General features: G+C 36.9%; 1 protein-coding gene across 2 annotated transcripts in view; it reads right to left on the bottom strand.

Annotated features, from left to right (window-relative positions):
* SGCE (sarcoglycan epsilon) overlaps positions 1-14,565 on the bottom strand; it is a 66,824-nt gene that overhangs the window by 14,350 nt on the left and 37,909 nt on the right. The window contains exons 5-8 of one of the 2 annotated variants that reach the window (XM_045793231.2): positions 13,420-13,618; positions 3,955-4,117; positions 1,149-1,360; positions 188-214 (exon numbers count right to left, since the gene is read on the bottom strand). In XM_045793231.2, coding sequence (XP_045649187.1) covers positions 188-214; positions 1,149-1,360; positions 3,955-4,117; positions 13,420-13,618 — 601 coding nt within the window. The remainder of the gene's footprint in view (positions 1-187; positions 215-1,148; positions 1,361-3,954; positions 4,118-13,419; positions 13,619-14,565) is intronic. The other variant, XM_045793232.2, reaches the window with a different exon arrangement.

Raw genomic sequence — 14,565 nt, 5'->3', positions numbered from 1 at the left:
CTTTTTATTTTTAGTCTCTACCCCTCCTCAATATCTCTATTTAGAAAGCAGCTTTCACATTCATGAAGTAAACTATGAAAGATGATGAATGATGAAATCAAAGCGTGACACACATGTATGGAGCGTGATGAGCAAATGAGAAGTGAAAAAACATGATAAAGAAAATAACAGGAAAGAAGACACTTACTCTGGTGTTTGCATGTTTCTCTTTTCCCTAGAAACAAAACAAAATTTATGAATTAAATAATAGCATTGATATTTGGAACATTAAGACTATATGCTCATGGGATCTTGCATGATGTGGAAATGCTGACATTGTTACTATTAAATGCAACCAGGCAGCATTTGCCACCAGGTTTATGACAGTATGTGGATGAGCACACATACAGAGATGGAATACTGATGAGAAACGCACAGAAAAATGAAAAAAAAATGGAGATTAAGAATCAGGCTCTTGGAAATAAATTCTATGACATAATGAAATCAGGCTACATGTAAAAAATGGAAGAATTTGTTACTTGCTGCTTTACTAATTTTTTATCCTTTGCTTTGTTGCCCTGACTTCCAGATAATCTTGGGAGATTATTTTAATTGACACAGATGTCCTGAAAGTGCTAGCTATTCATGAAGTGAACACCCATTACTCAAATTATACTCTTATTTTCATTAATTTACTCCTAGGTTTATATGTATACATACGTATCTTTTAAACATTTAAATTATGTCACCCGTTTGACAGAACAATTTCAAGGAGAATTCTGACCATCACTTCTGATCAAACTAAGACAATTTATTTACTTAAAGTGTAATTACCATGTCAATAGATCCCACAGTCTCTGCACAAAATGGCTTATATAACCAAAAGAGCTAGCCTCAGTTATTCTTGGGACTGTTTTGCCAGCATGAGTTTACATCTAGCCTTAATAGTTGTTGAATAAAGTAATTATAGCCCCTAATTTGATTTACTAGACTCAAAACTATTTTAATTCATTTTAAAGGAATAAAGTACTGTAGTTTGACTTGAACACAATTTCAATTAATTTATAAAGTGTTTTATGAACCAAATGAAACTTGGCTTTTAATGGAATCTTATATGTTGTTAACCTAGTAGGCTCAATAATTTTTTATTAGTGTTTTAAAGTACTCACACTCCTTCCCGTCGGCAGCACATGATATAAGCAAGTATTAGAAAAAGGACCAGTGCTACCGCCGAGGGCACAGCCAGTGTAATTAGGAAATCCGTGTAATAGTCTCTGCTTTTCAAAGAATCAGAAGGGGGTTTGTACTCTCCACCATCAGGTAAGATCCCCTCTCCTCGAATCACTTCCTGATAGGTGGACACTTGCTTTGTTTTATCGACCTGATATAAAAGAAGACAATTACACATCAAATTAATAGCTGCAAACATTAGGAGAGTCGAAGACCAGACATATCAAAACTTTCTTTGACACATTTCTAAAAAGCCGTCTTTTCCAATTACGTTATCGTCTTGAACTTGCCATTGTTTACGGGAGCTAGGAAGAAGTACTGAACAAAAGTAACAGATTCAGGGGCTTATGTTGGCCGACTTCCTATGCCCTTTCCACAACATACAGATATACGTACATGAACCATACACAATAAATGTATGTATGTATGTGGTTGTTCTTTCCAGTTTTCTTCCTTTGAAGCAGAAGTCCTTCATTCTACATGTACATTTCTTGTTTCCTAGGGACGAACTTCTAGTGCAGATGCTAACCAACCACGAACTGGTAGACAACCAGGTATGCGGGTTTGGTTTCTAAGGTTAATTTCTAAATGGTTACAACCTTGATCTTTCTTTCTGCTGTCCAGCTGACAGAAGTGATTTGGAGGAAAGGCAGCCTAAGGAACATGTAACTCATCCAACACTATAGTTCTACCAAATTCGATCCCAGGGTCAAGAAATGCACATTGGCGCTGTATTAATTTACTCCACATTCATTGAACTGTTTTCACTGAATTGCATTTAATTTTGTTGTGGTTTTTATTGAAGGACACTGTAAAAATAGCCATGTGAAATTTGTCCTCCGAACACCCTCCCCTCAAAATATGTTGGGGAGAATGATTCGTGGCATTTCTCATATCCTCTAAAAAAAAAAAAAAAACCACTTGAAGGGGCGCCTGGGTGGCACAGCGGTTAGGCGTCTGCCTTCGGCTCAGGGCCTGATCCCGGCGATCTGGGATCGAGCCCCACATCAGGCTCTTCTGCTATGAGCCTGCTTCTTCCTCTCCCACTCCCCCTGCTTGTGTTCCCTCTCTCGCTGGCTGTCTCTATCTCTGTCGAATAAATAAATAAATCTTTAAAAAAAAAAAAAAAAAAAAAAAAAAACCACTTGAAGAATTTTGTCAAGAATAATACAGTGCTAGTGAAACCTTTACTTTCTTCCAAGGAACTGATGCTCTGCCTCCTTTAAGAAGGAGAGCTAAGTAACTGATGAATTTCTTCTTTTAATCCTGGACGTAAGAAGCTTGTTGTTAAACTTGACCTTAGGCTTATTTTTTTTAATAAAGTTCACGTCCTGGTCTTCCATTTCTTTTCTATTTTATTTATTATGTTTATTGCTTGACTATTTCATTTAAGCCTCCTGATATCTTCTGTGGTAAGATGTGACACATAAATAAATACACATAAAATAAAAAAATGAAAATCCCAATCTTTCCATTTATAAAGTCTTACCATAGAAACTAAGAGTTTCAAAGCATAAGTCATCTTTTAAAACGTCAGAAATTAGGTAGTATTCCTAAACATAAACAATTGACAGCACAAACACAAGTAAAATAGCGTCGTCAGGGCCCACTGTCTGCTGACTCCGGTTACAGGTACCTACTCGACTTATGACTGTGGTCACTCAGTCTTTGGCATCCTTGTATGATTAGCACCATGACGGAAATAGCAAGCTTTGCAAATTCAACATTTCTCTATAATGCATGTAACAGCTCAATAATTTTACTTGATTTAAGAAGACAAAGAAAGAAAATTATTTTCCTAAGACACAGTCACATAAAAAGAGGAGTCTGGGGCCAAGGGTCACAGGTGCTAAGTGCTACGACGTGAATACTATGTTCTCCTGTCCTGGATCTGGGAAAGTTGCCTGCAGTTGCTTCTCTAAGACACGAAGTGACAGTTGTGTTTATGTGTCAATAACTTTGTTCAAATGTCAACTTTAAACTTAGATCTAATTCACTCACCACCAATCATCAAGAGTTGACAGAAGTTAAATCTAAAGGTCACTAAAGAAGTAAAACAACTTACCAATCTTCCAGAAAGCAAGACCAAAAAATAATATAAATTTTCTATGAAATATTACATATATATATCAATATATCAAGTGTATATGAAACCTTATCTACACTGTCTTAAGTTTTTTTAGCATCCTAATTAAAAAGTAATTTAGAAAGAGATATTTAATATTTATGGGGCTGTGGGTAACATTCTAATTTTGCTCACTTGGAATTTTTTCTTATTCCTTGAACTTGCCCCACAATTTGAATTTTTAGGACACTGACTTATAGCACAATATTGCTTTATTTTCAGATGTATTATTGTACCCCAGTCTCTCCTTCCATAGTGGGTAATGGCAGCATATTTGAGACTTACTTCACATGTCACACTGGCTCTGTAATCTACCCCAGTTTAGCAGCCACCTGGATATGGGGGGGGGGCGGGGAGTGGTCATTTGGACCACCTGCCAAGCTAATGCAGCCCCAACAACTAATCAAGGGTAGACTGAGGACAAAAGCGGAGATACTCTTTCCTAAACGGATGCAGTGTCAACAAGCTTGCCAAATTCTTTAAGTCAAGGGAAGTCAATTGCGTTAACAAACTAAACCCAGGATTTGTTTCTAAAAGCAATTCAGGTTTTAGTCAAATGTTATCTCCAGCCACATCACTTCCTATTTTATTTGCAAAAACAAAATAAAATAAAAACTCACCAAGGAGATTTTGCACCAGTCAATGTAAAACTGAGTACGGAATTTTTTATCACATGTTATCACAGGCTCCATTTCTTGACTGCATCTCAATTGATTCTGTGGATTTTCAACTTCTCGTAAACAAGAAGAAAACGGTACATCGGCACCAACCATGACATAAACGCTGCAAAAATGTGAAACTCTCAGGTTATCCTTTGAGAAAATTGGAAACACTGAAAAACAATCTACCCTGAAAGCAGGATTTATCCTTTTGAATTGAGGGATTATCTAGAATCATCCCTAAGGTAGCGGCCTGGGCTTTAAAGGCAGTGATTCATGTAGGAGCTGCCTTCCATTCTTTCCTTTATTCAACCAATATTTACTGAGTGCTTCAGTGTTCCACACACTCTTTTGATTCTAGGTTAATTTCTAAAAAAAATTTTTCATCCTATTTATTTTAATTCAAAGTAAGCATGTGTCTGTTATATTATGATTACTATGTTTGGTAAATTACTTACCTTGAAAAACTACTCTTAAAGTAAATTATTTAGAAAGAACACGATCACTAAACCAATAAATAATTGTAGGTAATAAATCTCACTTGATTTCATTTTAATAAGATGATGAAATTACATCTCTGGAGCTTTAGGCACTTAGCTATTTGACACAAGAGTTCTGTCTGTCAGCTTTTCTACTGCACAGACCCCTACTGTTAGGTCTCCTACTATAAGATCTCTCACTCTTTTATCCAAGAAATTAATCTAAGAGAAAAACTATTATTTGGTACGCACAAATTAGGCAAGCAAAATTTATTTTCTTGGTGTGTATCTTAGTAATGAGGGGGAAAGAGCTCTACTTAATTAGTAAGAGTTTCACACAAAAAAAGAGAAGTTAGTGATAAGAGCATTGAAACAATCTTGAAGCAGCTCGAGAAAAGGGAATCTCATAGGTCTTTCGAAAGAAGAGAGAAAACCAGGAAATTACTCTAAACGAATATTTCTTTTCCTAATGACAATGCTACAGCTACTTATAAAATGAAATAAACCCATCAAAATTCCAGCTGTCTTCTTTGCAGAAACGGACAAACTGATCCTAAAATTTAAAAGGAAACTCAAAGAACCTAAAATAAGCACAAAAAATTCTTGAAAAAGAAAAACAAAGTTGGAAGACTCACAATTACCGATTTTGAAACGTACTACAAAGTAACAGTCATCAAAACCATCAGCAATAGTAATCCAGCGTAAGGATCGACATGGAGATCAATGGAATAAAATTCAAAGTCCAGGAATAAACTCTTACGTTTAGGAAATTGATTTTTGTCACAAGTGCCAAGATAATTCAATGGAGGAAAGGACAGTCTTTACAACAAATGGTACTGGCACAACAGGGTATCCACATGCAAAAGAATAAAGGTGGGCCCCCACCCCATACCATATAAGAAAATTAATTCAAAATAGATCAGTGACTTAAATGTAAGAGGAAAACTATTAAATTCTGAGGAAAAAAAGGTATACATTTTCATGACCTTGTATTAGGCAGTGGTTTCTCAGCTATGACACCAAAAGTTCCAAAGGTCACAATCAAGAAAGTGAAAAGGGAACCCATGAAATGAAAGAAAATATTTGCAAATCGTTATGTCTAATAAGGGAATTGTATCTATAATATATAAGGGACTCTTACAACTCAATAACAAAAAGACAAATAATCCAATTTAAAAATGGCAAGGGCTCTGAACAGACATTTCTCCAAAGAAGTATACAAATGTCCACTAAGTGCATGACAAGATGTGCAACACCCTTAGCCCTCAGCAAAAGAGGAATCAAAACCACAGTCAAAACCACTGTTTCACATCCATTAGGATGGCTGTAGTGAAAACACAGACAATAAGAAGTGCTGGGGAGGATGTGGAGAAACTGGAACTCTCCTACTCTGCTGATGGCAAGGTAAAATGGTGCAACTGCTTGGGGAAGCAATCTGGAAGTTCCTCAAAAAGTTGTATACAGAGCTACCGTATGAACCAGCAATTTCACTCCTAAGTATATATCGTAAGAGAAATGAAAATAGATGTCTATACAGACAATTGTACATGAATGTTCACAGCAACATTATCCATAGTAGTCAGAAATGGACACAATCCAAATGCTCACTGATGAATGAATAAAAGGTGGAATATCTATACAATCAAATATAACTCAACCATAAAAAGAAACGAAGTACTGATATGTGCTACAATATGGATGAACCCTGAAAACAATAGTGTGGGTAAGTGAAAGAAGCCAGTCACAAAAGACCACATATTGCATGATTCCATCCATATGAAATGTCCACAGTAGGCAAATTGATAAGGAGAGCAAGTAAACAGTGGTTGCCTAGGGCTGGGAGGGTGCTGCTGGTGGTAAGCGAGTGCCAATGGGTATGGGACGAAGGTGCAGGGATGATGAAAATGTTCTAAAATTGATGGTGATAATGACCGCACAACTTTGGGATTAAGCTAAAATCCATTGAGTTGTATGCTTTAAATAGGTGAATTGTGTAGTATATGTATTATATCTCAATAAAGCTGTTATTTTTTAAAATGAAATTAAGTGAAAGTGCATCACAAAATTCAAAGCTATGTCAATGCAAGTATGAACTCACACCCTGAGTTGACAACTGTGTCCCAGAGTTTGATTACACACTCATTTGGTTGTTCTTTATGTCAAATTTATATTTGGACTTAAAGATTCATTTGAAGGAACATTTTTTTTTCAAAAACTATGGTGTCCTTGGGAGATAAACAGTATATAATGGGCTAAAGCTAAAGATGAAAATAAAAATCAAAAATTCAGAACAAAAGTGTATATGAGAAACCATTGGTAAAGTATTTAGATGATCAGTGAATATAAATATATTCCATTTAAAACAAGTTCTCACTTGTAAGCTTCACATAAAGTCAATTTCTATTCCCTTATTAACTGCCTAACCAAGACCATATATCTCCTTAATAATTGTGGCATATATAAATACAGAAATGAGTATTTTTTATACCTGTTAACTTGCTTTAACATGACATTGATTTGCATTTATAATTAGTAAGATTTTAAATTAATTCACTTCAAGATAACATAAATGGGCATAAGAGTTTTTGGTGCTATGAAATGTTTTCTTTTTTTCCTCAAATGATAAAAGCAATATAAAAACATTCCATAAAACCTGGGGTATAAAAACAGAATTAATTTATATTACCAAGATAACTATTTTCATTTTCCAATGCACCTTGCAAAATGTTTTTCAAATGCATATATTTTAACCTAATTGCAATCATCTCTAAAATACAATTTTGTACCCTGCTTTTTCCCTTAATGCGTCATAAGCATTTTCCATATTGTACAGTCTTTGTAATTATAGATTTATGGCAATATAATTTTTTAAGTGCACATGATTTATTCAACAATTACTTCAGAGTTGGACATGTAAGTTGCTTCCAATTTTTTTGATGTTATAAATAATATTGCAAAGACTATCTCTGTGCGTATTCTTTAATGTTACAATCTTAAAAGAGATGCCTAGAAGTAGAAACATTTTTATGACAGTTGACACATACTGCCAAATTACTTTCATCTCTACTTGGATGATCCATAGGCTTCACAAACTTAATATGTTCCGAACTGAGCTCATCATCACCCCACCCCACCTTCACCTGTTCCTCCTTTTCCATCTTCTCTCCAGATGATTGGCATGGCCAGATGCTCAAGCACCATCATCTTTGACTCCTGTCCTTCTTTCCACATATTCAATCCATCATCAGTCTCTGACATTTACCCCAAAAGAACTCTCACATGCACCTGTCCACTTTGTTCCATCTCCCTTACACCCTAGTTCTGATCACCATCGCTTTCCACGGGGCATGAAGCAACAGCCCCTTGACGGTTCTCCTTGAGCCCAGTCTTTCTCACTGTCCTCAGGCAGCCTATTTGCAGAATAAATAAATGAATAGAAAGCATTATACCAGTTTAAAAACACAAGCCATCGTATATTTGAAAGTTGTTAAGAGAGTAGATCTTACGAGTTCTCACCAAAAGAAAAAAATTGTAACTACGTGAGGTGATAGATGTTAACCAAATTTATTATGGTAATCGTTTTATAATATATACATACGTCAAATCATCATGTTCTACACCTTAAACTTGCACAATGCCATATGTCAATTATATCTCAAGAATACTACAAAAATCAATAAGTTAATATATAAAACGCAAACAGACTACAAATGTCATGCTTGAGAGAAGGAGATATTAGATTTGCTTTGCAGGTCAAAAAAATGTGTATTTATTGTTTCTTTTGTAGAGCCAGTAAGTTTCAACATGTTGGCTTTTTAAAAAAATAATTTTGCATGAGGCCATGAATAATAACTCTATGCAATACAGGCTAAATTACATTTTTCATAATCTGTTTTCCTTTTAGCCAGCTTTTTGACATGAAGAAACTTAAAATTTTTAAAAAGTGAAACAAAAATGATCGTTATCTTTCTGACCTTAGCCACATGTTTTCAAACTTTCAAAGGTGTAAACAGATAAGATGGGAACTTGCTGCTAAGTACAAGGCTCTCGAGCAATGTGAACAAAACATGGTGCCTCCAACCCTTAAGGATCGATCTACACAGGAAGAGTTTGTTCCTTCTGAAGGACTCTTTCTTCCGATTCGAACAACTCAACTTCCCTTCAGATAGAACATATTCACTGTGGCCTTTACACACACAATGTTGAAAACCAAGTAACAGGTAAAAAAAATTAAGTCAAAACTCTGCCTTTTTTAGCCAGATTTCTGCCACATAAATGGTTCCAGTGATTGCATATTTGACCTAATTGTCCAAGTAATGAATGTGTTTGATTCTTTATTTTGCGTAGATAGGAGATAAAAGACACTTTAGAGAAGAATGTGTCCACATGTTACATGTTGCCTGGGAACTCTTGAGCTCTTCAAAGAAAATGTCCCCCACACCACTTCTTTTTTCGGTGTGTATCTGCAATCAATTGGCCAAAAAGTAAGATGAAAAATAAAGATCAGTTAAACAAAATAAAAGACCCAGTGCAGAATAAAAAAGAAAAGAAAGGACCCTTCCAGACTCTAGTTCTACTACTTGTTTGCTCCTCTTCATTGGAGAAGGAATACATTATCCGAAGAGGGAACTGGCATACAAGGGTCAGACCCTTCTAGTTTTGTGTGTATGTGATGGGAAAAGAGCGTCCTGCTTGCAGAAAGGAGGCATTTGAGTTCAGTCTACTCTTGCGACCATGTGCTATTTTCTGCAAATGTCCCTAATGCTTCAGGATAAAATCCAAACAATTTTTCCTGGTATAGGAGGACCTTAGCTGGTCTGGTTTTTGCCTCCTTGACAACTATCACTTCTGGGTCCCCGGCCCCTGAATCCACATGAAATAGGTTTCCAAATCCATCAGGCTTTCTCCTACCTCAGGGCTTTTGCCCAAGCTGACCCCTCTATCTCGAATCCCTCTTTGTTATTTTTTGAGCAGGTTAATTTGTAAACATAGTTGAAAGTCAGATCTCCCCCTCCTCTATGAGCCCTTTCCAGGCACGGACCTGAAGTGACGGAGGAACACTCTGTGAATACCTCAACAGTTGTACATTCAATACGTTTTATATGATCGGATTACTTGCTGGTCCCTAGGAGATTGTAAGCATAGATTTTTTTTTTAATTACTATACCACAAAGATTAAGATACTACTCCCCAATAAAAACACTTAATAAGCGAATCTATGTGTAGAACACAGAATAGATTTTAGACATCTAGTCACACTGATTTCATGTATTGGTTTATTTTTATACTTTAAAAAATGGATTTATATGGGCTTCCAATTTTTACATTATTAAAGGCTCTTTTTAGAAGTTCTTATCGTATATCACCACCATTCCATAAAAGAATATTTGCACCAAAAGTACAGGAGGCACATTACTTAAGAATAAAGGACCACCTTATAAATCACCAAACATGGGGACAAATTCAGCAGAGCACTACGGACCGGCGCAGGCTCATGACCTTGCATCAGAGCAGTTTTTGGCAGCCACTGACTTACATTCTCTTCCTCAAGTGTAATTTCTCACTGAGGCCTTTATAGGGCAGAAAGCAAACAATTAATTAGAGGGAGCACTCTGTGAGATTGTCTAACAAATAAACTAGGATTCTCTTTGCTGATTGAGGCTAGATCCACATGCTTTGGTAACCAGAGGAAATAGCGGTAGGTTTGACAATCTCTTATGAAAAGTGAGTATATTCTTTAATCCTCACACCCCATCATTCCCTTCATAGCCGCCATTTACACCACATCACTCACCCCGGCTGGCAGCTATGCTGTGCCTAGCATGAAATATGAACCCGCTCCTCTTTCCACCAGCTTCATCCCAGGCTAAATGCATCCCTGAGTCCTTAGCCTCTGGCACAGCATCAGGAGCAAAAGCGGCACAGAGACCACGCCTGGAGGGAGCGCAGTTGCCCGGGCTTATGGGTCTGGCAAGGGAAAGAGAATCTTTCCAGGAGGCTCAGCCTTCCTTTGCAGGAGCTTATGGACTTTGAAATCAATCTTTATAATTGTTTTCTGTTAGATTGAGGACAAGTCTGAAAGCTGTCAGTGAGTCTAAAGAGGTGAACACATGCACATGAGGAGGGATGAGGGGCTGGGAGCCTACAGAGCAGGCTCTCGATGATGGACACTCAGTGTTGCTGTGGGCTGTCGAAGGGCAGGGGACCTACTCTGATGGTCTACTACAGACAGCTTCTCTTATTCATCCGGTGTGTATTGGGCTACACAGATCAAGTATGGAAAAATTTTCATTTAGTAGATTGTGGCCACCATGAGTAATAGGAAATAATTTCATGGAGGTTTTATTGGTTTGTTTTTTATCAGGGACTGAGACTTTTGCTACTGAGTATTAAGCAGAACACTTTTGTCAGGTGCTCATTTAATACTGTGGAAGTATATGACAACATTTTTCAATAACATCTTAGGAAAGAAAGGGGTGGGATTCCTTGCATGTCTAACCCTAGCTTTTGATTTTCTTCAATATTTCATTTTAAAAAGGGATTTATAGCCCACGTTATTTTCCAAAGAAAGTTTGGAGGCAAAAAGTTTATTAAGTAAAATAAGTATTACGATATATATCAACAAAAAAAAAAAGGATGGCACAAGAGATGAGTTAGCCAAGCACAGGATTTTGTTTCTACGTTTAAGGTAATAGGGTAAGAAATGATTTGTGTTACCATGGCATTAGATAACAACTGAAGGAAATATGCAAAATCATTCCCAGGGACAATTTTTTTTCTTGTGGAATTATACTCAAATACGATCTTGTTTCATTGGTGCTCATATAGGGACACTGGAGAGTAGGGTTGGCACCGGTACAATTTATAGAAATGCTATTTTAAAAGACTTATCATATGAATACTTTGTAAAGGTTACGGCTTAACATTAAATTAAAACTCATGGAAAGCATTTCAAGTTGGGAAGGGATCTGAGACGACAGGGTCCAAATAAATGCCATGGGACTGACTCTCTCAAATATCTCACAGCACATGCCGCCCTCTAGCAGGTGCTGGGGGATCAGCTAATGACTGAATTCTCTAACAGTACTTGTAGGACAAAAATTCTGTTCTTAATTTAGAGTCACATGCTCAGGCCCAGCCCTAGACTCAAAGATTCAGAATCTCTAGGGGGAAACAGAAACCAGGAACCAATCTATCTATCGATCGATCATCTATCTATTTATCTATATTTTTTAACTGCTGGGTGTGGAGCCCAACTCGGGCTTGAACTCATGACCCTGAGATCAAGACCTGAGCTGAGATGAAGAGTCAGACACTTAACTGACTGAGCCACCCAGGCGCCCCATCTCTACTTTTATTAAAGCGCTACTGGCAATTCTTAGGCAAGACATGGTTGGGAAGCACTGGTTTAGGTCAGAGTCTGGTTTCGAGAGTTGTGTAGTTCAGCTTAGTTGTTTCTAAAAGGGCCTCTGTGGGTGCGGCCTGCACGACTGCATAGGGAACAGTGAGCCCAGAAGAAAGCACAATGAGGCGAAACTCTAGCAATGCCTGGTTTTCAGGCTGCTTCCTCCACCATCTTTTGGTCACTGTTTTAACAATCACTGTGGAAGCTATTACTTTAAGAAACTGTTGAAAAGACCTCATATTTGGAGAATGTTTTCAGGGGAGATTCCCTGTTCATTTTCCATGGTTCTACTTTAATTACTCAGTGGGAAAGAGAATCATGTTGGAACACTGAAGTAAAAAAAATGTAAGCTCTAAAATTATGGTTTCATATAGAAAACCAACCAACAGATAGACAAGAGATAAAGCAACTCTTTTTCCCAAAGCACTTCTATGTTTGCTTGACTGGCTTCAAAATCCATTACTGTAACATACAAGCTACAATTTAATTCTGAAATTTGTAAGTTGGACTTCACAGCTCACTGCTTATCCCTTATCCCTCTTCTGCCTACTCTCTCATACTTCATCTATTTGTGATCCTTTCCCTCATTTCCAACAGAGTTCTCCTGTAACGCTGCCTTTAAATTTAATTCTTATTAATCCAGGTACTCTAGTTAATTCTAGATATCATCTTTATAAAAATACTACCATGTACATGGATAAAGGAGGAACTAGAAAGGGATATGCTATATAAACCGTGATTTATTCCATATCTCATACATTTATAGGATGGGTTAAAAAAAAAAAAGCAGATCTGCTTCAATATACAGGTTAAAACTTAAAGATCAAAGTTTGATTCGACATTGACATTCAATCCTCTCAAGGTACCCAGGCATAAAAACTTAAACTCTTCAACTCTTAAACTCTACAAAGGTCTAAGTCATGCTTTGCAAGGCATGAGAACAGACAAATCCCTCTCAAATGTACTGTCTCATTTAGACACTATACCAACTCCGAGGGAAGAAAAAGTACCCCTTGAAGCAAATGGGGAAATTGAGGCACAGAGCAGTGCAGCATTTGCCTAATGTCGCCCAGCTTATGAGTGACAAGGCCAGGCTTTAGAAATAGGTTTCAAATCCGCTCCAGCCATCCGTCACCGACACATGGTGGAAAGAATGTTAAAGGCGAAGAAATAGTTTCCTAGAATAAAGTTACAGCAGTCTGAGTATCCTGCAGCTGATAAGTGGGGCATCAATTTCCTTTGAAATGCAGGGCCCTAAATAATCAGCTTCTCTACGGAAGGTACAAAAGACTCAGTGCTATTATTTATGATGCTGATCCTGATCTACAATTAGAATTCACAGGACCTGGAACATCAGATACTAAGAACCATTAATGTAACCTCTTTGTCAATATAGAAAATCGCTAGTGTTGCCGTATCTTTACAACACCTACTTCTTATTAAAAAAGAATGCAACAGGCCATCTTCCATCTATAATAAATTTGATAAGATCACCATAGTTAAAAATGCATATTTAAGGCAATGAGATAAATGTCTGCTTACCCCTCCTTCATGTCATTAATGGGAAGCGGAACCCTGCCGCCCCTGTCTAGGGCCGACGTGATGTTTATGGCGTTCAGACGCTCTGGCTGCCACACATTTTTCACCGCCCCAAGAAAGTCTCCAAGAACCTCGCTGGCCAACATTTCTTCTACATTCATATTTTTAATGAAGAATTCTGCTTGGTATGGTAACGGGAAGTCTAATTTTGGTGAAAAAAGGTAATGCATATCTTTAATGAAGTCGTCTTTTGAAAGAGAAACAAAAGATCCGTTCGAGATTTGTTGATTTCTGTCATAATCCTGGCTTTGGGGAACACTACTAATATTGACTTTAAAGGCTTTCTGTATAACGGAGGACATATCTAAAGACATAACATACATTTGACACAGAATTTTACCTACAGTGTAATCAAATCCAAGGGATAGCAGGGCAATTTATAATGATAGGATTTGGCCAAAAAAGAAAAAACTACCAAGTCCGCCTCCATTTTTCGGGTGACCTGCCAGTCTCCTCCTCCACCAAGGTTCCCAGGTAGAAGGAGCATTTCCAGAACCCTCCATGGGTAGGAATAATATTTTGCATTTGTAGTGTTTTAAAACTGACGGGTCTTTTTTCAGGTACATTGTCTTATTTAATCATTACAACCCTAGGTAGTGGTATGCCCTTTTGAACAGAGGAGGAAGTTGAGGCACAGAACAACATCCTTTCCAAATTGAGAAGACATTACAAAATATCTGTCATTGCTTGTGAGTTGTTTATGGATAATTTGAAATATTTTTAATTTGCAGTGTTACTGATCTTTTTAGAGCATGTGAAAACATTATTTACTAAAATAAATATCGGTTATATTTTCCAAAAGAAATCTGAAATCATAGTAATTTCACTCATTGGATCACTTCATAATTAAATATTCTAGAAAATTATATTTTAAATTTTCCACAAAATTCCATGTCTCACGTTGTTAGAGGTTTAACTTTTTTCCTCTTCAGCATCTCATCAAACGTTCCCTCTAAAGATTTTTAAATGAATATTTATCTTAAAGTAACCAATACCCAGCTCGGACTCTCAGTATAACTAAGTAGGATAAAAATAAACAGAATTTACAGCTCACCCTTGAGCAATAGAGTTTGAACTATGTGGGTTTGC

Source organism: Ursus americanus, chromosome 3 (genome assembly GCF_024610735.1).
Source record: "Ursus americanus isolate L20-20 chromosome 3, mUrsAme1.1.p, whole genome shotgun sequence".
In the NCBI taxonomy this organism is placed as follows: Eukaryota; Metazoa; Chordata; class Mammalia; order Carnivora; family Ursidae; genus Ursus; species Ursus americanus.
This window is presented reverse-complemented; position numbering and strand designations above follow the sequence as displayed.